This window comes from Pseudochaenichthys georgianus, chromosome 18 (genome assembly GCF_902827115.2).
Source record: "Pseudochaenichthys georgianus chromosome 18, fPseGeo1.2, whole genome shotgun sequence".
In the NCBI taxonomy this organism is placed as follows: Eukaryota; Metazoa; Chordata; class Actinopteri; order Perciformes; family Channichthyidae; genus Pseudochaenichthys; species Pseudochaenichthys georgianus.
The window spans coordinates 1,799,920-1,824,856 of NC_047520.1; the positions used below are offsets into that span (position 1 = coordinate 1,799,920).

Sequence of the window (24,937 nt, forward strand, 5' to 3'; positions counted from 1 at the left end):
CCGACTACGCCAGTGTTTTGAACGGAGAAATAGAGCCCCGTCACACAAACACACATACATTTTGTGTACATATCTTGGCATTCACCTCTTATTTACAATAAACATCATTTGGAGAATACATCTTCTCTGCATTTTAATCAGATGCACCACAGCGGCTTCTCATATAATTTCTTACCAGTCAACTAGTGACTCATCCAAAACAACTTTCGACTTTTGATCTAGCAAAAATGACAGTGTAGCATTTCCCTCCGAATAATGGTCGTAGGCTTTACTTGACTGATGAATCAGAATTTATTTGTAACTCCAGACCCAACGTAAGAGCTTGTGGCCTCTTCGGGGGGTGCTAAACATTAAAACATACAGTCCGTTGTTCTCTTTCTCTGCCGTTACATAGAAGACACTACTTTATCCGTCAAGTTGTCTCCAATGCCACCACAACTTCCTGTCAAACATGTTATCTCGCCTTCAAAATAAAAGCATGCAAACGAAACAGGAAGTTAACCTATATTACTAGATACGAACCATGGAGGATTAAAATATCACATTAACTATCGCGGGCCGCCAGAAACTTTTCCGAGGGCCGCCATTGGCCCGCGGGCCGCACTTTGAGAACCCCTGGTTTAGATAGTTAACTTAGTCTAAGTTCTCTGTGGGTCTCAAACGGTTTGGTCACCATTTATGTAAACACATATTTTCATTTGAAGGGGGTGTGATTAGCAAAATATGGATGAGTGAATGGATGGATTAAGTTTCAATGTTTTTTCATATTGGATATGGTATGTTATTGGTTATGCCATGTTCTTATGAATTTATGATTATTTAAATGTATACAGTTCTGTTTCATATGGGTGTAGTCTCTTTATTTCCCCCTCAAAGTGCACAGTGATTGATGCATTTCAGTCCAACATTTAAAAAAAAAAAAATATATCTTACCAGGGGAGCATGACCCCCGGACCCCCCTAGAGGATTTGAGGTCCACCTCCACTTAACATATGTTCACATGGATAGGTTCCTAAATAGATTTGCAAATTGTTTTTAAATAGTAACCCATGTCCATATGTTTATTCTGGGGTAGTAGATATAAAGTTTAGGGCTATCACTATGGGCAGCAACGCTGTAAATATTGACAAATAAATCCAGAAAAATGGCACAAAAGAAAACTGGTAGTGGCCTGGCTGGGTGTTTAATTCCCGGCCTGACTTATTGTCCCAGTCCGGCCCTGGTGGCAGCTGCCACCCCGTGCCACCCCGTAGAACCGCCACTGATTTATGTCATGTTCCGTCCTCCATATGTACTTGTCTTTCCCCCACTGAGCAGTGAGCAGGTTTACCCCCAGAGGTGTATTAACTGCGCACTTCGCCATTACCCAAACACCGTGTCGTCTCCGCGCTCACACCAACACTTTACACATCATAATATACATTAAACACACACTCTAGCGTTTATATCAAACCTAAGTCTTGCAATTTTTATTTTTTTTAAAGTATTTGCACTTTAAAAATCCCCACGAGTTTTACTTTCGGTTTCAAAGCAGCACCAGTGTAAGTACGTTTCCGTCGTTCGGTGGCATTTGCGTGTGTTTCCTTATCACAGGATCACATTTGTATGTCTTTTTACCCGCCATGGTTCACTTGGTGCCTGGATTTAAAATACCTGGCTCTGGCTGTATTTCTGAGCCTGGTCCCCAGGATGGAGTCAGAAGGTAAACTGTTTTTGATATTGGTGATTCTACTGTAGCTATTTCCTCTTAGCATGATAGACGTTTCTGAAAAAAGTTGACACAGTTTGACCTTAATTAGGATGCTAATCTTCAGCTTTGATAACTAATTAGTAATTACATATAAATAAATTATATGTTGATGATAATACTTTTCTATTGTTTACTTGAGGAACATTTTTATTGCAGGACTTTTACCGTAACAGACAGGGGCGGCGGGTAGGCCTAGTTTTACTCAAGTACTAGATCTGAGTACTTCTACTTTTACTCAAGTACAAGAACTGAGTACTTCTACTTTTACTCAAGTACAAGATCTGGGTACTTCTACTTTTACTCAAGTACAAGATCTGAGTACTTCTACTTTTACTCAAGTACAAGATCTGGGTACTTCTACTTTTACTCAAGTACAAGAACTGAGTACTTCTACTTTTACTCAAGTACAAGATCTGAGTACTTCTACTTTTACTCAAGTACAAGATCTGGGTACTTCTACTTTTACTCAAGTACAAGATCTGAGTACTTCTACTTTTACTCAAGTACAAGATCTGAGTACTTCCTCCCGTCTCTGAGTAAATGTGTGTGCATAATGAGATGTGTAATCCCTGCAGAACTGTTGTATTCAAAGATGTTTAAATGGGGAACAAAACAAACAACCAGATATTTCAGGGCAAGGTCCCACTCTTCGTCAAACACAAAACCGGCGTCCAACAGGTGACCTAAATACCAAATAAACCACACCTGTGTGACAATTGCCGTCAGTGATAAACAAAAAAAGATAATGATATAAATTATAAGCAATGGCAACATAAGCATTTTGGCCCAACACCGGCCAACAAAGTGTGTGTGTGTGTGTGTGTGTGTGTGTGTGTGTGTGTGTGTGTGTGTGTGTGTGTGTGTGTGTGTGTGTGTGTGTGTGTGTGTGTGTGTGTGTGTGTGTGTGTGTGTGTGTGTGTGTGTGTGTGTGTGTGTGTGTGTGTGTGTGTGTGTGTGTGTGTGTGTGTGTGCACAAAATTAGCACAGATTATGTACAAAAATACAGTAATTTGGTAAATGTCTGTATATTTCCACAGATCGGTTGATTGGTTCCTCTGAGCCAATCAGGGCTCCTCTGGGTGGTGATGTCATCCTGCCTTGTTTTGCGCAGCCTCAGATCAACATGGAGGGGATGACGGTGATTTGGTGGAGGCCCGACATCCCTGTGCACCCAAACTGGTACTGTGCTATATTACCATTAATGCACACAATGTACACAATGCCTTGTTTTTTATCACTTCAACTTAAAATTCAGTTTCAATATAAATACTGATATGTTTTACGATGTTATTATAGTTTTCTTTAAATAGTTTTCTATCTGTGTTTTTATTTTTGTTTTCATGTATGCACCCCCACACCAAGTGAAATTCCTCCTATTTGTCAACCTACCTGGTGATAAACCTGTTTCTGATTAAATGAAGCCGCTCAGAGGCTAAACTTCGCTCATCGTCATGACGCGATTCATAATAAAAGTCTGTCCTAAAGTTAAAGTATTTAATAAACAAACAACAACCAGACAGACGCATCCAGTCAACCAAAGATCTCAGAGCTAAGCTGTCATACTCATAATAATAATAGATTACATTTTTTATAGCGCCTTTCAAGGGACCCAAGGCCGCTTTACATGCTGTAAACAAACAGACAAAGTAGGGCAAATAATAAAGTGAACGTTTAATAAATAGCAGTGGGAGTGGAAGCATGACTGATTGACCTGATTGTTTTATGTTTATTATCTCGATGCTCAAGACACATTTCTCCGAAGGGAGACAATAAAGCTCTATCTCAGGGGTGGGGAACCTTTTTCCTCTCAAGGGCCATTTCAATTTTTTCAACATCCTCCGAGGGCCGTACAAATGATTGACCTCGACTTAAAAATACTAAAATCACAACCCATTTATTTCTTCTTTCTTTCTTTCTTTCATTCTGTGCAAAGAAAAAGCAACCTCTTAATCCAGATATCTCACCACGACTCACGCATGCATGCACGTGCACGGTGTGGCGTGACCACCAACACAGAAAGATATGGACACGAGATGTGTGCAAATGTATTTAGTTTCCTGTCCATGTGAACATGATTTAAGTGGGGGGGGGCCTCACCTCCTCTAGGGGGGTCCTCACCTCCTCTAGGGGGGACCTAACCTCCTCTAGGGGGGTCCGGGGGCATAATATTTTTTTAAATATTGAAGTTAAAAGCATCAATCTGGTGCACTTTGAGAGCAACATTAAGAGATCTATGGAAACATCTCTCAACACCCAGATGAGATGGAACTGTAAACAGATTTACTTTTTCTTTATGGATATTTTACAAATCACTCTCCTTTCAAACTGTATTCTTGTTTATTAATAACAACTTTTGTTTACTGTCATATAGTATTTTATACCTGTTTACTTTATTCTCTTATTTTTTGATAACTATAATGATCATATAAAGATGTGCCTTTACCTCACTGGTTGTAGAAAAAGCTTCTTATATTCGTTAGCATAGCTAGCTAACCAGATGCTAATAACAACAAAGGTATTGACTGTCTGACCAGTATGACAGATCGCCACTGGGCTTTCAGCTGAAGACACAGCCACGCAGAAACTGCAGCATCTGTACGGCTCCTTATCTGAAGTGCCGAGCCACGTTCCGGTGCTTTCCGTCAGACGAGACATATACCACGTGATGAAACGTTAGGCTCGTGTTGTGTTCATGGACCCTGACCTTGGCTAGGAAAAACAGGCACTCACTTTAATTATTTTGCGGTCTAGATTTTTTTTTTTTGCGTGTGTTTATAAATTACCTCGAGGGCCGTACCAAATGGTCTCGCGGGCCGTATACGGACGGGGGCCGGAGGTTCCCCACCCCTGCTCTATCTTATCTTATTTTAAGCAGTGGGACTTTGATGGGTTAGGGGTCAAAGGCCATAAAAAGGCCGTTTTTTATAAATCGCTAACAGCGCGTAGAAAATGGCGTACGCCATCTTTTGAGTGTACGCACCGTTTATAAATGAGACCCCCAGCCAGGGCTCTCGACTAACTTTTTTCCCCATCCTCCCGGAACCGTCCCGCAATACAATCCAAGCCGTCCCGAAATTAATGTGGACCGTCCCGAATTTAAAATGTTAGTTTTTCTACATTATCATGAGTTAAAATCATTCAAAGTGACCTTTAACATAAATAAAACATCATACAAATCATTAGATGATAATTCATCAACCTTTTTATTTGAGTAAATCACATAAACAAAGGCCACATATATTTAAACGAACACACAAACGAGAAAATTACTCTAATATTGATTCCAATCAAGTCCCATCCAATTAGAGAGATCTCGTCTGGATTGGAAAGCTCGAAAATACATCATAGACGCATGTTGTAGTCTTATTGCATATTAGAAACGGAGTTGGTGAAACTAAAACTGCGATATAATGTGTATGTAGCAATAATACATATGACATATATATTTTAAATGTCTCCAGTGCCGATAAAAAGTCCGATAACGTCGGGGCTTAACGTTACCACTGTCTTTAATAATTCCGGCCCGGGGCTCGGTACCCATCCCTACACGGGGAGAGGCGCAGCATATTGCTAAGGACTAAACACGATGGAGGGTTCTCTTCTCAGCCTTATTACTCATAGGGGATGAAGAGGAGTAAGTAAAGAAAGAGGCCGGCGCTCCAGGGTCTGGTTCTGCTGTGCGTTTTTGTGATGTAACGGTAAAACATTTCAGAATTCCTCCACGGGATGCCATTGACACTCAACCCGCGAAATACACACACTCATACCTCATTCACACCAACGCAACTCCGGTTCAAGCTCCGTGCTAGAGCTTTTCAGGTTCAGAACCGGTCTTCGGTTTTGCTCCGGCTCTTTTCACACCGCCCAGAGTCCGACTGGTGCTGCGTCATCGTTTGCGTCATGACGTAACCGTTTGCGTGCCTGCTTCATAAAACCGTGCGGAAACCCCTCACAGCTGGCACCGACAACAACAACAACAATGGCCGATTGTGCTCCAGCTTCCTCTGCACCTCTTCAGAAGACCAGATTCCCAGCAGGTAGCTGGTCTCTTCAGTGGACCACTGCTGCTTGTTACGTTTCTCCATCGTTGTGTACAAACTGGATAAAACGCAGGCTTGTTGTTGTTGTTCAGGAGTTGATCCCGCCCCCGCCTCGACGTCAGCGTGGCGTATGCGGTGCTTTTGCTCTGGCCGGACCATTTGTTGGTGCTTGAAACGAACCGGATTCCGGAGCTAAGAGGCGGCTCCGCTGCGGTGTGAACAGGAAAACCCGGTGCTTTTCAAGCTCCAGCTCCGAACCGGCCCTGGAACACCGTTGGTGTGAATGAGGTATCAGTCAGTACATAGCTAGACCCAGGAATTCGCGGGTCAAAACGTGCAGTCGGTTTCATTTTCATCGCCGTTCGTAGTAGAGTTAGCAGGGTATTTTAATTTTAACTCTCGTCCCAAAATTATTTTTTATCCTCCCCGACCCTATTTTTTTCGACGACGGGACGCCCTTAAGCTCGAGCCCTGCCCCCAGGTGCCTTAATACCATAAACCCCACCATGTGATAACTGCTGGAAACGATCAATTACCGATGTGTGTGGTTTTATAAATAATAAATAATCATATAAACGGGGGCTAACTTAACATTTTGTCTCCTACAGGTACGTTCACCTGCACCCTGAAAAGCAGCATCAGGAGGCCCAGACGATGCCGTCGTACGCTGGGAGGACGGAGATGTTCGCAGACGGCCTGAAACTCGTGAACGCTTCCCTCCGGATCAGAAACCTGAAGCTCTCTGATGACGGGAGATACAGATGTTTCATCTCACAGCTGGGGAGGGGTCCCATCATAAAGCTGGAAGTCTTTGGTAAGTTTTTATTTTATGTAAAAACAGAACCAGTCAAAAGTTTCTCACACCTTCTCTTTCAATGGTTTTTATTTTTGTATTCATTGTAGGTTAATACTGAAGACATCAAAACTATGAAAGAACACATATGGAATTATATAGTTTACAAAAAAGTGTTAAAAAATCCAGAATATGATTTATATTTGATATTCTTCAAAGTAGCTCCCTTTTGCCTTGATGACAGCTTTGCACACTCTTGGCCTCTCCATATGTGTTCTTTCATAGTTTTGATGTCTTCAGTATTGATCTACAAAGTAGAAACATTTTTAAATAAACAAAAACCATTGAAAGAGAAGGTGTCCAAATGTTTGACCGGTACTGTATATAACATCTATTACGTCATAATGCGAGCCGTAGTGTCAAATGGGAGTACTATCATTTAAAAAACACAATCAATATATAAACAGACATTTTGCTAGGCTGAGAAGTGCAAACGAGAATCACAAAGTGTTAGATTTTTGTCGGTTGTGTACTTTCAAATTCTAGCGCAGGGGTTCCCACATTTTTTCTGTCAGGCCCCTTTGGAGAAAAAAAAAAAGTTGGGCCCCCCCCCCCCCCCCCAACACAAATAGTGTACTGTGGGGTAGCTTGACGTTTCATAGAGGGTGCTCAAACATTTAGGGTTTCCATTAATGCACCGGGCTACAGAGGAATGTTCTACTGCAACACTCCCCACGCAGATACACAGTGTGACAGTTACAATGAAGGCTCGAGGCATATAGGTGTAAGCAGGGGTCAAGTGCTATAGGTGGTGTGTGGACCTCACATAGGGGGGTCCGGGGGCATGCTCCCCCGGGAAGATTTATTTTTAAATATTGAAGTTGAAAGCATCAATCTGGTGCACTTTGAGAGCAACATGAGAGATCTATGGAAACATCTCTCAACACCCATTTGAAACAGAACTGGAAACAGATTTACTTTTTCTTTATGGATATTTTACAAATCACCCTTTTAAACTTTATTCTTTTACTTTTTCTTTATTCTTTTACTGTCATATAGTATGTCATAGCTGTTTTTCATTTATTCTCTTATTTTTTTACAACTATAATGATCGTATAAATGTGTGCCTCGGAAATAATTGTTTACATTAATGGTGACCAAACCGTTTGAGACCCACTGAGATAACACTGAGAGTCCTTTAGCTCACTGAGCCTCTCAGTCTGACAGGAGAGGACTCTCCTCCACCTTGTTGTGGAAAAAGCTCCTTATATCCGTTAGCGTAGCTCGCTAGCACCAGAAGCTAACAACTACGATCTCCAGTACCGGTGCACTCTCTCTCGCGCACGCACACACAATGGCTCATTCCACACACACACACACACACACACACACACACACACACACACACACACACACACACACACACACAGAGCCGAGCTTTAATGAAACACAGAGACCCAGACGTAATAGTATTGCATCATATTATTTTCGAATCATTCGAAATTTTTCAAATTATGATTTTTTTTTTTCAATAAAATGTTTTCCTCCTGGTCTCTCGCGCCCCCCCCTGTTATGCCTCTGCGCCCCCCAGGGGGGCCCCACACTTTGGGAACCACTGTTCTAGCGCACTCGAGCTGGTTTCTCCATTCTTACCTACCCTACCTGTCGTGGCTTCCTTCCTTGTCTTTCCACCAAGCCACTAGACGCCTTAAACAGACAGTTCTAACTCGTTTCTTTCCTTTTGAAAGTTTGAGGTGTTGGCCTCCGATGGTTTAGAAGATGTGTTTGCTCAAAAATAAAATAACAAACTTTTGCACATGCAACAAAGAAAAATAGGCCTTTACAATATTCAAAAGAAATAGGCAAAACTCAAATAAAACAACACAACTTAGGTATTCTTCGCGACAGGGGAAGCAAATACAGACATCACAACACGTAGCATTACGGAGCTTTTACGGGAGATCGTCTCACCACCGTAGCTGTCAATCTGATCAAAAGACGTGTTCAATGGCATTAAAACGAGAAAAAACGCGGCTGAATCGGTTAATCCATAGGTTTTTAATGTTTCTGGGTAATAATTGTTTTATTTATAATCCATAATTCAATTTGTATGTAAAAATCGGAGAGTAAAAGTTAGCTGCTAATGGTAGCCACCAGAGTTATCGCAGCTTCCGGTTTTGGCTATGCGGCAGTCCCACACACACACATTACCAAATAAGGGGTTTTGGGAGTTCCCCTCGATTCCATTGGCTCTGACGGTCAGAAAGATATGTCAATCAGCAAAATCGAGCAAGGGGGGCCAGAGATATGGCAAATCCACCCAAATGACCCCAGAAGTGTTTTTTTTGCTAAACCTCTCTAAAAAGGTCAAAGGTCACTTGTTTTGCATCAATCTGGATACAGGGTACTTATTATATGTTGTACTTATTATATGTTGTACTTTGGATTCCTAAAGCTTTAGTCTACCATCCCATCATCCAAGGGTAGTTTTCACTATAAGTAATCTTTTTTTTGGACGGGCACAATAATTTCCTTTTTTTCCCCCTGTGTTCAATCTGAATTTACTTTAAAATAAAAACATCTATATTGATTCTGACTCAGGTTTATCATTACTTTGAGAAAAAAGATTATTAATTTACCCCTTTTAGAAGATATGGTCGTTTGTTCTGGGAATGTCCTTTTCGAGCCTGAGACCTGAAAAACAGGCTCGGGGCTGAACAAGCTAACGTTAGCGAACTGAATAGCGAACTCGATGAGGGATAATTGCAGGTGACAATAGTTTCAGAGGAGCGTACCTATGTCAGTTCAGAGGAGGAAGCACTTACTGTTGTAATTAGACCTTAGCTTGTTAGTATGTTGTTATATATTATAAACTGAGGATTTGACCGCGTCGCTATGGTTGATACTTTTAGAAACAGGCTGTTGTATAAAGTATTGTAGTATTATACAAGTAAAAATACATGTTGCTTTAATCCCATGTAATTGTAGAATGAACACAGTCTTCCTTTGATGATTTATAAGTCAGGTGTCTTGAGTCGCATTACCTACAGATCATTTGTAAATATTATTTTCCACTTGTTACCATTGTGAGGCTATTTGTATGCAGTTCTGTGTGAATTTGTGGCTACAATTCAGACTAATACTAGAGGTGTGTGTGTGTGTGTGTGTGTGTGTGTGTGTGTGTGTGTGTGTGTGTGTGTGTGTGTGTGTGTGTGTGTGTGTGTGTGTGTGTGTGTGTGTGTGTGTGTGTGTGTGTGTGTGTGTGTGTGTGTGTGTGTGTGTGTGTGTGTGTGTGTGTGTGTGTGTGTGTGTGTGTGTGTGTGTGTCGAAAGTACACCATTTGCACAGATGTACAAAAATACAGTAATTTGGTAAATGTCTCTCTATATTTCCACAGATCGATTGATTGGTTCCTCTGAGCCAATCAGAGCTCCTCTGGGTGGTGATGTCATCCTGCCGTGCGTTCTGCAGCCTCAGATCAACATGGAGAATGTGACCGTGATGTGGTCGAGGCCCGACATCCCTGTGGACCCAAACAGGTACTGTGCTATATTACCATTAATGTACACAGTGTACACAATACCTTGTTTTTTATCATTTTTTTTTTCCAGGATATTTAATAAAGCAAATAAACAAACAACAACCGAACAGACGCATCCAGTCAACCAAAGATCTCAGAGCTAAGCTGTCATACTCATAATAATAATAATAGATTACATTTTTTATAGCGCCTTTCAAGGGACCCAAGGCTGCTTTACATGCTGTAAACAAACAGACAAACAAACAAAGTAGGGCAAATAATAAAGTGAACGTTTAATAAATAGCAGTGGGACTGTGATGGGTTAGGGGTCAAAGGCCATACTACTAAAATCAGATAAGATGGAACTTTATTTATCCCCTTGGCGAAATGCAGGCAGCAACAGGGTCAGAGTTAAAAATAAAGACACAATAGAAAAAATAAAGTGATAAAGTAACTGTTGAAAGAACGTATCACAGTAAAACCTTGAGCATTTGAATGAACATGTTAAATATATTTACACACGTGTTCATATATAACCTCCACATACACCAGGTGCCTGAATACCATGAACCCCACCATGTGACAACTGCTGGAAACGATCAATTACCAATGTGTGCAGGCCCGGTTCTACCCCTAGTTGAATGTTATGCACCCTCACTTGTAAAAGAGAAGGGAGGGAAACATATTACATTAAATTAAACGGGCCCCGGGGCTGAATTATTAAAGACCGTGGTATCGTTAAGCTCCGACGTTAGCGGTCTTTTTATCGGTACTGGAGACATGTAAAAATATATGTCATGTGTATTATTGCTACACAAACATTATATTGCAGTTTTAGTTTCGCCCACTCCGTTTCTAACACGCAAAATGCTTCTATGATTATTTTTAGTATTTCCGATCTCTCGGGGCAGTTTACACACACACTCTGCTACAGTACATGCAGCAACACACACACATGGAGGAGATGGCGGAGAGAACGCGCTCCGAGGTGGTTAAACTTTACCCGTCTCGATGTGGACAATGCTCGTTGCCAATAGTGGAATAAGAGTTCAGCATGTGAGGGCGGTAACACGAGCAATTTGTCTAAACATGTATCAAAAGTGCTCCACATCCAGACGGAGGAATGCACCGGGTTGGACTGTCTTTCTAGCAGCTCTGTAGCCCCGTCCACGAGGAACGTTTCCACGTCAGGTGTTCTGTATGCTAGCAGCTCTGTAGCCCCGTCCACGAGGAACGTTTCCACGTCAGGTGTTCTGTATGCTAGCAGCTCTGTAGCCCCGTCCACGAGGAACGTTTCCACGTCAGGTGTTCTGTATGCTAGCAGCTCTGTAGCCCCGCCCACGAGGAACGTTTCCACGTCAGGTATTCTGTATGCTAGCAGCTCTGTAGCCCCGCCCACGAGGAACGTTTCCACGTCAGGTGTTCTGTATGCTAGCAGCTCTGTAGCCCCGTCCACGAGGAACGTTTCCACGTCAGGTGTTCTGTATGCTAGCAGCTCTGTAGCCCCGCCCACGAGGAACGTTTCCACGTCAGGTGTTCTGTATGCTAGCAGCTCTGTAGCCCCGTCCACGAGGAACGTTTCCACGTCAGGTGTTCTGTATGCTAGCAGCTCTGTAGCCCCGCCCACGAGGAACGTTTCCACGTCAGGTATTCTGTATGCTAGCAGCTCTGTAGCCCCGTCCACGAGGAACGTTTCCACGTCAGGTGTTCTGTATGCTAGCAGCTCTGTAGCCCCGCCCACGAGGAACGTTTCCACGTCAGGTGTTCTGTATGCTAGCAGCTCTGTAGCCCCGCCCACGAGGAACGTTTCCACGTCAGGTGTTCTGTATGCTAGCAGCTCTGTAGCCCCGTCCACGAGGAACGTTTCCACGTCAGGTGTTCTGTATGCTAGCAGCTCTGTAGCCCCGTCCACGAGGAACGTTTCCACGTCAGGTGTTCTGTATGCTAGCAGCTCTGTAGCCCCGTCCACGAGGAACGTTTCCACGTCAGGTGTTCTGTATGCTAGCAGCTACACACGCAGTTAACTACATGATACAAGCATGGGTTAAAGATTCGAGGAAACTGAGTTATTTAGTCTGTTAAAGTTTCAGCTATTCTGTTCACAGTTCTGTCTTCACATTATTTAATACGATTTGTTAAAACATTGTTTCATTTGATGTGAAATATTATTTATTTAATTTAAATAAAAAGCAATGTTAGTTTTGTTCACAATTTGTTTAGTTAGTGTACCTTATTTTTTCTCCAAAATAACCGATAAAAGTACCGTTAAAAGACCGGACCGATAAGCGGTATCGATAAAAGGATTAAAAAAAAAGGTCAAAAATATAACTCGGGTGCCTTCACCACAACTGTACCAAACGCTGTCTCCCGTACTCATCTGAGTAACTCACTAAAAATGAAATACTATATGACAGTAAAACAAGAATACAGTTTAAAAGGAGAGTGATTTGTAAAATATCCATAAAGAAAAAGAACATCTGTTTACAGTTCTGTTTCATCTGGATGTTGAGTAGGGGTGTAACGGTTCACAGAAGTCACGGTTCGGTTCGTACCTCAGTTTGGGGTCACGGTTCGGGACAACAAGAAAAAGCAAAAAAAAGTCCCAAATGCGTAATTCCAGGTTTGTTGTTATTTGCGTTTGAACAGTAGAGCACGTTTCAGTCTCAAAATAAGGAACTCACACAAACCACACACTCAGATGGCCAGATTATCTATACTGGCTGATGTCAAACTAAAAGGTTTCATCAAGCTGTAAAACTAAAAAGAATGTCTTACATCATAAATAATAAGAAAGTGTTTCAAGAGCACTGGCTGTCTTTTGCCGGGCTCCGGTGATTGGCTAATCTGGGTGATGCCTTCTGATGTGATTTAGCATGTTTGGTGTGTTCCCATTAGCATACCGCACCGCTATCGAACAACGCCGACACACCGCCCTCGTCGGATCCACCACTCGCACACCTCATCGTTATTGTAGTCCACAGGGAACCCGAAATGTTCCCACAGCTGATTTAAAAGAAGCAGGTGGGTTCTAGCTCCTGTGTGTTATCTGAACTCTCCATACTAACTTTTCTTCTTCTTGTATTTAGTTCGTTTTGTTGTTGTGTTTCTTCTCGTTCTTCATTTGTTGTTTAAGGGCGGCTGGCAAACAGCTTTTAGGCGCAATACCGCCCCCTGGATTATAAATAGTGTAGTGGATGCTGCCCTGAAGGACAGACTTTTTTCCCACTCGTAAAAAAAAAAGGCGTATTCGCCGTGTGACTGCATGTGCCGAACCGTGACGGGACGAATACGGATACCGTTACACCCCTAGTGTTGAGAGAGGTATCCATAGATCTGTGCACCAGATTGATGCTTTTAACTTCAATATTTAAAAAAAAAAATCTACCCCTGCTTACACCTATATGCCGTGAGCTGATTATCGAGCCTTCATTGTAACAGTTGCGGGTGCGTTGTGTATATGCGTGCGATAGTAGAACATTCCTCTGTAGCGCCCGGCACATTAATGGTAAACCCTACATGTTTGAGCACCCTCGATGAAACGTCAAGCTACCCCACAGCACCCCCACAATAAATCTCTGGCTCCGCCCCTGAGGGCTAAGCCCCGAATGTTTCCAGGTCCAGGAAACGCCCCTGGTGCACCCCCTCTAATCTCTGATGCACCCCGAGTCCTTTTGTTCTGGAACCGGGCCTGAACGTGTGTGGCGTTATAAATAATAGATACACTTAGAAACAGGGGCTAACTTAGCGTTTTGGTTCCTACAGGTACGTTCACCGGCACCTTGGCCCCGACGAGGCCCAGAAGATGGCGTCGTACGTTGGGAGGACGGAGATGTTCCCAGACGGCCTGACACTCGGGAACGGTTCCCTCCGGATCAGAAACCTGCAGCTCTCTGATGACGGGAGTTACAGATGTGTCATCCCACAGCTGGCGTTAGATACCACCATAAAGCTGGAAGTCTTTGGTACGTTTTTTTTAATGTAAAAACTACCAGTCAAAAGTTTCTCACACCTTCTCTTTCAATGGTTTTTATTTTTTTTACATTGTAGGTTAATACTGAAGACATCAAAACTATGAAAGAACACATATGGAATTATCTAGTAAACAAAAAAGTGTTAAAAAATCCAGAACACGATTTATATTTGATATTCTTCAAAGTAGCTCCCTGTTGCCTTGATGACAGCTTTGCACACTCTTGGCCTCTCCATATGTGTTCTTTCGTAGTTTTGATGTCTTCGGTATTGTCGGGGCAGCTTAAATCAGCGGCTGTCTTAGAGTAAAAGATGAGTTAGGCAAAGAAACACAATATCTATATAAAGTATTTTGAGATCTTGGTTTTATGTTTGCAAGCAGACACCTCCACCAAAGAGTGTGTCCTGTTCTGTTACAGCCGCTCTTAAAGGGAAACGATTATTTACAGGTAGTCGCCCTATGGCAGTAGGCAAAACTCAAGACCTACAAATAAAGTCCCTTACACACCAAGCCGATTTCGGCCTTCGATAGATTCATTAATTTGTTGGACGATACATTTTCCCGGAAATTATTGCGATAAACGATAATATTGTCGGCACCGTTGTAAGACCCTTTTAGACCTGATTATATATAATAATAATTCAAATTGCATCCTTTCAAACAGAACTTTTTTTTTTTTTGAACATCCAACATTGCAAATGAAATGTGAAATAATATTCAAATATATAAAGTGTATATAATAAATAAAACAAATTCAATTATAAAAAATTTATTATATCACACACAACCAAAACAATCAATTAAATAGACTCAGGCTGGAAAACAGAGCTCTCTCTCTCATATATTTATATATATGTATATTTTAGGGCTGTCAAACGATTACATTTTTTAATCAGATTAATCACAGCTTAAAAATTAATTAATCAGATTAATCACCATTCGAACTATGTCCAAAATATGCCATTTATTTATGTATATTGTTGGGAATGGAAAGATAAACGAAAGAAGGCGGATATATCCATTTAACACAGTATCTGTTTATTATAACATTTTTTCTGCGTGTCAAAATGAAAGACAGCCCACACACCTATCAATCATCAAACCGTGGGTTCTTAATTCATTACGTGTTGATTTCTATCAACGGGGAGTACTTCAGGAAAGTCGACAGAGGGGGGGGGGCTAGTGGAGTACTTCAGGAAAGTCGACAGAGGGGGGGCTAGTGGAGTACTTCAGGAAAGTCGACAGAGGGGGGGCTAGTGGAGTACTTCAGGAAAGTCGACAGAGGGGGGGCTAGTGGAGTACTTCAGGAAAGTCGACAGAGGGGGGGCTAGTGGAGTACTTCAGGAAAGTCGACAGAGGGGGGGCTAGTGGAGTACTTCAGGAAAGTCGACAGAGGGGGGGCTAGTGGAGTACTTCAGGAAAGTCGACAGAGGGGGGGCTAGTGGAGTACTTCAGGAAAGTCGACAGAGGGGGGGGGCTAGTGGAGTACTTCAGGAAAGTCGACAGAGGGGGGGGGCTAGTGGAGTACTTCAGGAAAGTCGACAGAGGGGGGGCTAGTGGAGTACTTCAGGAAAGTCGACAGAGGGGGGGGGCTAGTGGAGTACTTCAGGAAAGTCGACAGAGGGGGGGCTAGTGGAGTACTTCGTGACCACAGAGTGTGACCGACTCTGTCGTCCGGTGATCGAACCGCCTTCTGGAAAAGCTTCACAAGTACGTCGGGACGCATTTCAGACTACGCACATAACCTGCGTACCAGTTATGTGCACCCCTGTACCAGAGCTATATTATTACTATGATATGGCTCTGCCCTGTACTACAGCAAGAGGATTCTCCGTCATTTCTTGGTATGGGTGTAGCCTACCCCAGCCATACCCTGGCGCTGCCACTGGTGGCACGTATGGGGCGGGCCATTCTGCACATGCGTTAAATGCGTTAAATATTTTAACGCAATTAATTCAAAAAATTAATTACCGCCGTTAACGCGATAATTTTGACAGCACTAATATATATATATACAAGCAAAAAAAAACTCCTTAAAACAACAGTAAAGCGTACAGTCCACTGTCAAAGACCCAGACGCCTCAACAGGCCATATCCAAATCTGTATTTCAAAGATTTCGAGCAAGGAACACCAACATGTTTGCATTGTCGGGCAAATGCATCTTTGATTGCAAACTGCAATCCTGTCTCCTAAAAATAACGTTCCCACAGAACTGAACTGCATTCTCAATTACGTTTAGCTAGAAACGTATTTTCTCCCACGTTACGTTAGTTATGAACGTATCTTAAAGACGTTTATTTTCTACATATCTTTGCCATTTATCGTCTTGCTTATAATAATGATAATAGTCATTTATAAATATAATTTTAGAGCACACCTTTGAAATCAGTAGGCGAGGCTGTAATTTCGCCAGCTGTTACTCTCATGAGCGAGGCGGAACATAATAGTTTTATCAGCCAAAAAGCTGCCGTGTCGTTTATTGCACCTCAAACATTAAAACAAATCCAGAGTTACGTGTTTCTGAACTTCCTCTCAGAAGACCGTAAATAGACCCTCCAGAAAAACGCGATTCTGGAGGGTCTAAGTAAAGAAGATCTCTGTGGCTTCAGGCTTGATCGCCGTTCAAATGACAGCGTTGGTTTCCCCAAAAGTGGGCGGGGCTGTAAAGTGACGTAGATTTTACTTTCATCTATTATTCAAAACCATTCTATTTATTCTGACGTAAATTAGTGTTTTATCCTTTTATTTATTCGTTTTTATTTTAAATCGTATAATGTCGGACTTTTGTTCCCGTCTGTGAGGAAAAGAAACGGCTCAGAGCCTCAAAATACTGAAATCTGTATTTTTGAAAATCTTTTTTTCCTTCTAATTTGTTATTCTTTTCTAAATAACACTGTTCAGTGCGAAGCCAAGACGCAGAGACGCGAGGCGACGTTCCGTGGGGACGGGTTATTTGGTGTCAGTTTGGTGTGTACGGACCTTAACAGTTGGGTGTCGCAGCTACCCCCCTAGAGAAAAAGTCTTCCTTTGTCCCTGTCCTTCCTGAAGTGTCATAAAACCACCTTGTCCAAACACCTGTTTTACACATACACTTAAAGTCACTCCCAGGATCTGACCTACTCAGAGAAACAGTTTACAGTTTAGCAATGTTAATACATTTGATAACATTCCCCCCTTTGATTAATTTGAATCACTAATTGTGGTATCAACTTTAAGACTAATTAACATTGGCATGTATATTTGTCAGTTCGAAAAGTGTTTCCACATCAGGTAGGTCTGTCCTAAATGCTCTGTCACTCTCCATCCTCACACATGCTTAGTTTGGCACTTTAGAGTTAGACTCCCATACATTGTTACAAATATAATACAAAGTATAAGAAGTGAATCAACTACCGAGGTGTCCCTGAGCAAGGCACCGCTCCCCACACGGCTCCCCGGGCGCCGTTCAAAATGGCAGCACACTGCTCCTAACACTAGGATGGATCAAATGCAGAAAAACAATTTCCCCACCGGGATTAATAAAAGTCCATCTTAATCTTAATCTTATCAAAAATCCAAAATGTTGAAATAGAATATAAACCCCTTTAGGTCAAATTGTCATGTAACCATTTATCGAAGGAATAACATCACAAAAAACGTCCTCAAGCTTTCTAAAGCTGTTTCACATATTAATCCTTTTACCCAAATGTTTAGGTATTAGTGTTGAACTTGCTTAACCGGTCAGATTTAGATTGAGTTACAGCTCAATTATTTTCCATTAGATCATCTACAGCAGTGGTTCCCTAACTTTTTGTGAAAGTGAAGTAAAAATCTCAAGGCACACCTATTGTGCAAAATAGCCCTTATAACACGTGTTATCACTCATATGTAAAATATCTGTAAATGTGCATAATTATTTACTAATGCCAAAAAAAATGTGACAAAGACAACTATATTACTCGTGAAATATTTATTAACGAAATATTTCAGAAATGTATTTGAAACGTTATCAAATTAGGCTTCATCAAAGCAGCAACACACTCATTTAAACCAGACAGGTCACAACATTAAAAATGAGACAAAAGAAATTCAGCACAGAGAACTGTGAATGCAAGGAAGCTGCATTGTCCACGGTCCTGAACTGCAAATTATAAAAGTAACATTTCAGCAATCAGCATTGAAACATGTGCTATTGTAAATATTTTGCCGACTTACAAATTAGTGAGATGCATGTGCCTGTCGGGGCGCGCAGACATTTTTAATCCTTGGTGGCCACTCGCAAGTCCTGTTCAACACAGAGCCGTGACCTCCTGTTGTTCTTCATGTAAACCAGAGTAGAGAACGCCAACTCCAGAGATGGGGTCGTTACTAAAAAAATGTAACATATTACATATTACTTTAAAAAAAAGTTATATATTACACTACTTTGTTACTATCTACATAAAGTAACTCGTTACTTTACTCGCCGAGCACGTACGAACTGCGCATGCGTGAGTGGCAATAACTCTCCTTACCAGCAGGCGGCGGTAGTGTGTATTTGTCATTCAAAAGAGACAACAACCGGAAGACAGAGAAGAAGAACAGACTGATATAAACAAACAACAAATAGCGTGTGCGGTAGCTCCACCTTAGCATGTGTTCTTTGCAGGTGCTTGTTGAGGTCTGACGTGGTGTTCACAGCAGTGGATAACAGCTTCTGGCCTGGACACAGTTTGCACCTCACCGTCACTTCCTGTCTATTCTTCGGACGAACTCAAAATAATGGGCAGACCTCCACCCCTCGAGAGTTATCGCTGACTCAGCCATGTTTATGCAGCTCTGCACGTGGAGATGTGGACGCGCTGATTACGTACATATAAACCTACAAAGTACTGATATAGTAAATTAAAAAATATTTATTTTATGAAGTTGTATATTGCAATAATAACGTATGGTTGTCACACAAGTCCCACGGCACACCCGGACTTGCCTCACGGCACACCGTTTGGGAACCACTGATCTACAGTAATATCCTTTCATACTTTCACATAGCAAACACATACCCTTTCATTTGTACTTTTCTCTTTAAATCTCACATTCTCTTCCCCTTCGTTTCATATTTATCTTAAACTTCCTGTTTTAGAAGAAATAACACATTCTCCTAACCAACATTGCAACTGGAAACTTTCTTTTCTCCAAATTAGTTTTCATAAAGTTAACATTCGGAATACCTCATTCAGTTACATTATCCACATTACTTTGACTTTCTCCACTCACTCAACCCAAAAAAAAGGAATTCCGTTGTTTTCTTTACTGTAACATGTGTAACAGTACAAACAACAAACAAGCATGTCATCACAACGACGTGGCCTTGAAGTGAAGTTGGTAATGGCCGGCTGTGCTGCGTCTTTCTCTGTAACCTCTTTGGCTTCGCACTCAAATGCCAACGCATTGTTGAGGTTGAGCTGTGATAGACCAACGTCTTTTCGCAGAGCTTGCATTTAACTTCCTTTGGACTTGTATGTTCGAAGTAGTTCCACAAGGAGGAACTCTTTTTACCTGCCGCTTTGTTCATCTTTAGTCGCACGTGTGAGGGGGGGGGGGGGGGGGGCGGTGTGCAGCGTCTGCAGCAGCAGTCTGCTCTGCACGCAGGCTTCCTCCAAGTTTACAGTAAAACAAAATGGTGGTGTGACCAATGACCATTTACAATTATTAATACTATTACTATTATTAGCATATATATATATATATATATATATATATATATTTTTTGGTTGAAACTAAGCCAGAAAAAAAAAAAAAAAAAATCGATTTTTAAAAATAATATTTGATTATGGAGACTGTAGCGAATATTCGAATAATCGCTGGCATCCCTGACAGTAACACCTTGGCCACTCAAATAAAACAGAATCTTGAGATTTAGTTTGAGCCCCACACTGAATTTCCACCTCCTGTGGAAGCAAACATGGCATATGTGCGGTTTTCCAGCTTGTGGATTTTAGGAACGCTCTCGTTTCCCACAAAGCCCCAAAATCATGCAGTTACACTGATCACATGCAGACATACATTCTCACTTATACTGTCGGGTTGTCAAGTCAGGTTTGGCCAGGTACAACCCAGTCAGTCGTTGACAGTGCTTTTCTCAAGTAACACTGTCAGTCAGGGTCAAAGGTCATTTGGTCTCAGTCTTTTGGTCATGTGTCGTGCTCTGCAGAGACTTTGATATTTCAGCATAGGCAGGTATCCTTTGTCTACACATCCTCCCCTCTGTCATGAACCTTGGAGTGACCTTCACTAACATTTTAACATTCGACAAGCAGGTCAGCACCGTAGTCAAATCCTACTTTTTTAAAATAAGACTATTGGCCAAAACCAAGTCGTGTTTATCTTTTAAAGACCTAGAAAGGGTTATCAACGCCTTTGTTTCCTCGATACTGGATTACTGCAACGCTCTGTATGTGGGTACGGACCAGGCCTCAATCAGACGCCTGCAGCTGGTGCAGAACGCAGCTGCATGTCTTCTGACTGGCCACATCACCCCAATTCTGGCTTCACTGCACTGGCTTCCAGTTCGGTTCCGAATTGATTTTAAACTCCTTTTATTTGTTTTCAAAGCCCTAAATGGGCTGGCTCCTGCCTATATAGCCAAACTCCTCCATCGCTACACCCCAGAGCCTTAAGGTCGGCTGATCAGCTGCTGCTGGTAGTGCCCAAGACCAGGCTCAAAACCCGAGGGCACCGAGGCTTCGCAGCGGCTGGCCCCAGGCTCTGGAACACTCTGCCCATCCATTACCTCATTCACACCAACGGTGTTTCGGGGCAGGTTCGGAGCTGGAGCACCGGGTTTTCCTGTTCACACCGCAGCGGAGCCGCCTCTTAGCTCCGGAATCCGGTTTGTTTCAAGCACCAAAAAATTGTCCGGCCAGAGCAAAAGCACCGCATACGTCACGCTTACGTCGAGCGGGGGCGGGGGCGGGATCAACTCCTGAACAACAACAACAAGCCTGCGTTTTATCCAGCTTGTACACAACGATGGAGAAACTTAACAAGCAGCAGTGGTCCACTGAAGAGACCAGCTACCTGCTGGGAGGCTGGTCTTCCGAAGAGGTTCAGCGGAAGCTGGAGCACCATCGGACATTGTTGTTGTTGTCGGTATCAGCTGTGAGGGGTTTCCGCGCGGTTTGGCTTTATGAAGCAGGCAGGCAAACGATGACGCAATGACTCCGCACCAGTCGGACTCTGGGCGGTGTGAACGGAGCCGGAGCTAAACCGAAGAACCGGTTCTGAACCTGAAAAGCTCACGGAGCGTGAACCGGAGTTGCGTTGGTGTGAATGAGGTACCTGTGAGGTCGGCCCAGACACTAGGGGCTTTTAAATCTACCCTGAAGACTCGCTTCTTCTCCCTGGCCTTCTCGTCAGAGCGGAGCACGACTCCTGACGTTTCCCTGTGCTTTTTATATATCTGTTGTAATGTATTGTCTTTTATTGTGATTGTAGTAATGTGTTTTTATTACATGTACAGCACTTTGGCTCGTCCACAGATCGCTTTTAAATGTGCTTTATAAATAAAACTTGATTTGATATTCATTGGGACAGCTGCTTCCCACATTTCCTTATAGTTCTACCTATCTAATAGATCTATATCAGAAACTATTATCTTGAGTCAAAACATTATGAGGATCTGTGTAGCTCTGCCATGTATTTCACAATTCATTACATTCATTTACGGTCAAAACGTGTTTAACGACCATAAACTCACTCGTGCCGTCCACAGATACCGGCGGTCTATCCGCCAAAACAAACTTAAGTTGTTGTCGATCACTTGCACGTCACTTCCGGTATGATGGGCATTCCCTTTCCGGTTTGATTCTCTAGTTTGTTAAAGTGTTTCGGGACTTGTACATTTGTCTCAGTTCTCGTAAAAGTGTTTTGCTAATCTCATTTTGTTTTATAAAATGTAAATTTGTATCAAAGGTAAGAAGGAGAGAAAAAAGTGAAGAGTTTCAGCATTTTGAGTTTATTTAAGACGGTCTGTTGTGTGGCAGTTACTGAAGACGTCTTTTTCTCACAACAGGAAGTCGGTCCTATTGGTGCTTCTTCCTGGTTCTGTCTATCTTCATCGTGCTCCTGGCTGTTGGAGCTGCGGGATATTTCCTGAAACTCAAGTTTCAAAGACCGTATGTAAGTCAGAAGGAAACAAAATGTGTTGTTGCTTCTTGAGTTTGTTCTGAATGAAGTCTTCATTTCATGTGTCCCGCAAGAGCTCTGAAAGAATATAATGCTGCTTTACAGAAGCACGTCGCCCATAAACTACATGTCCCACAATGCATCTCATTTTGTGACATGCACACTGAAGAGACTTGCAATTATTTGCCCTAGACTTCTGCTTTCAGACGTAGTTCATTTTGAAGTTATCAGATAATAATCCAATGCAGAGGCAATAATGTAATATAAGACATTATTTTATTTAGATATATGTATATTTATAGATTCTTAAAGTTGCAACTGGCCCTTTGAGTTCCACCTTAATGCTGATGTGGTCCGAGATGAAATTGAGTTTGACACCTGAGGGAGACACTTTAATAATAATAATTATTTACATTTCTCTTTCCCCTCCAGCCGCCGGACTGCAGCGACCCAGAAACCAAACCTCCTCCTTCCAAGTATTCCAGGGCCAGTATCGCCGATGCCGAGTGCGATACCGGTACCGATACTGATACGGATACTGATACTATTTAAAATGAAAAGCGTCTTATGCACTTTCATGTAGGGGAGAGCTGCATGACATGATTTGAGCTGAAGCATCATAACTAGACTAAATCTGAATTCATTTTCATGATTAAAGACGGGACAGTTTCTATAGGCAAATAAACGTTTTACTTTTGCAAATTTAAAGTGCAAACATGAAAAATAACATTACAAAATGGCCACAGTAGCGAACTGCCTTCTTGTAAACGCGCCGGGCAGGAAGTGGACCAGTCAGAGCATCCAGTCAATACCCAAAATAAACTAATGTTGCAGACCCTATCCCTCCGTAGTCTTTCAAGTAGGAGGAGACATGCCAGCGTTCTCCTCCGGTTTACAGGCACCGTGTAAATTATATATATAGAATAATTCTGATGATGAATGCTTTTTTTTTACCACTAAAATACAGCAACACATTTTTGATTCATGTCGTTTATAACTGGGATATTACAAGTATTATTTACTTTGTCTGCACAAAGCAGGCTGTCCAGGAAATATGCCCAAATCAACAAAAACTGCGAGCTGGCAAGCAAGACGCTCCGCTTCTGAAACGCGGCCGGTAGGGTTTGACGCTGTAGGAGGTCGGAACAAAACCGTGTGTGTGTGTGTGTGTGTGTGTGTGTGTGTGTGTGTGTGTGTGTGTGTGTGTGTGTGTGTGTGTGTGTGTGTGTGTGTGTTGTCAGTCTGATAATCGGCGTTCAGGCAGGGTGTGCGAGCCTCGGGGAGAGGAGGACAGCAGTGGAGAGAGAAGAAAAGAGCGCATATGAATGAAATTGTAGAGGAGAGAAAAAGTATAAAAGTATCGATCCTATTGGCTCTAGTATCGATATTTTGAAACGTAATATCGGAAGTATCGATGTTTTGGGATCGATCCGCCTGTGGGATTCAGACCTGCAGCACGCCTGGACACAAGTCGACCGACCGGGGAAACAACATCTTGAAACACAATGCATTACTTTAAGGTAGCATCTTACTTTTTGTTGTATTGTTCCATCTTCCGTTGTGCCTCCTTGAGAAAACTTTAGACATTGGAGCTTCTTTCAGACTTCAGAATATCCAAACAAAATACTTGTTCTCATCACAGTAAATGTAGCGTGTGTGTGCGTTGAGGGCTTTGATACCCCACAGATTGATCACTAAAAACTAACTGACTGTGATCGACCAGCACTCGAACGATGTTAGTCTGTGGATATCACTAATGTTAATGTTACTTGAATTTCTGGACAGTTTTCTGACTTTGCGAAGTTAGCTCAGTGACTCTCCTGCACTGTAAACATCAGCAATACCGGCTCTGCACAATTAAGGCACGGACACACCAGGCCGATTATCGGCTTCGGTGGCTGTCAGGCCGACGATGAGCGTTGACGCAGTCGGCCAAAGGCTGTCGGCAAAATAAATCACTCTGATTGGCTGTTCAGCTGGCGAATCAGTGCATGAGAAACGAAACGGAAGTGAGGGACGTAAACAAACTATTAAGAAGGCAAATCTGAGGTTTCATTTAACTCCAGCTCTCGACTCAGGTTCGGGAAAGCCCCGTGAGCTTCCCGCTGTAGAGGGAAAGTGGAACCCACACGCTACTTGTTGTTTGTTTATATCACGCAGCCTGTTCTTCTTCTCTCGGTTATCACGCAGTCTGTCTTCCGGTTGTTGTGTCCGGGCCTTTGAGCTGAACCTAAGAGAGCATATGCTTTTATGATTGTATGTGAATAAACTTGAATCTTCTGCGTTAAGTTTAACGTTAAATATCTGCGGAATGTTTACTCGCTTAGCTAGAAGTAAACAGGAACTGAGGGTACATTTAGTGGTTAAATACCTATTTTCATTTACACAAGATATGTATGTATGTATATGTCGTGTTTATGTGACAAACTCTGACTCAAAATGACTCAAAATGTCCATCGTGCGTACCAAGTGCATGATGGACGTCGCTCAGGAACTAAGCAGAGGACCAAATATCTATTTTGTAAAATGATGTGAAAAGTATGTAATGTAATAAAAATGTTTTTTATGTTCTCCTACCTTGTGAGTGCCTTCTTCAAAAAGTGTTAAAAGTATAAATTGATATAATCTTTAGTCCTGTGGTGTTTAGATATGGCGTGTTCATTTATTATGATTAGAGCAAACCGTAAAGGACCGTTCAGCGCGGAGAACCTCGTGATG

At 42.3% G+C, this 24,937-nt stretch overlaps 1 protein-coding gene across 1 annotated transcript; it reads left to right on the forward strand.

The window, feature by feature from the left end:
* Positions 1–1,329: 1,329 nt before the first annotated feature.
* LOC117463905 (butyrophilin subfamily 1 member A1-like) lies at positions 1,330–24,795 on the forward strand. The gene is made up of 7 exons (XM_034106406.2): positions 1,330–1,702; positions 2,788–2,929; positions 6,399–6,604; positions 9,981–10,122; positions 13,866–14,065; positions 22,107–22,213; positions 22,652–24,795. Exons 1-7 carry the CDS (start codon positions 1,606–1,608, stop codon positions 22,769–22,771), a joined length of 1,014 nt encoding a protein of 337 aa, XP_033962297.1. The 5' UTR covers positions 1,330–1,605; the 3' UTR covers positions 22,772–24,795.
* Positions 24,796–24,937: the final 142 nt, after the last annotated feature.

Coding starts and splice junctions, on each gene's coding strand:
- LOC117463905 (XM_034106406.2), top strand. CDS start 1,606: ATGTCTTTTTACCCGCCATGGTTCACTTGGTGCCTGGATTTAAAATAC. Junction 10,123..13,865: donor ATCCCTGTGGACCCAAACAG/GTACTGTGCTAT, acceptor TGGTTCCTACAG/GTACGTTCACCGGCACCTTG. Junction 14,066..22,106: donor CATAAAGCTGGAAGTCTTTG/GTACGTTTTTTT, acceptor TTCTCACAACAG/GAAGTCGGTCCTATTGGTGC.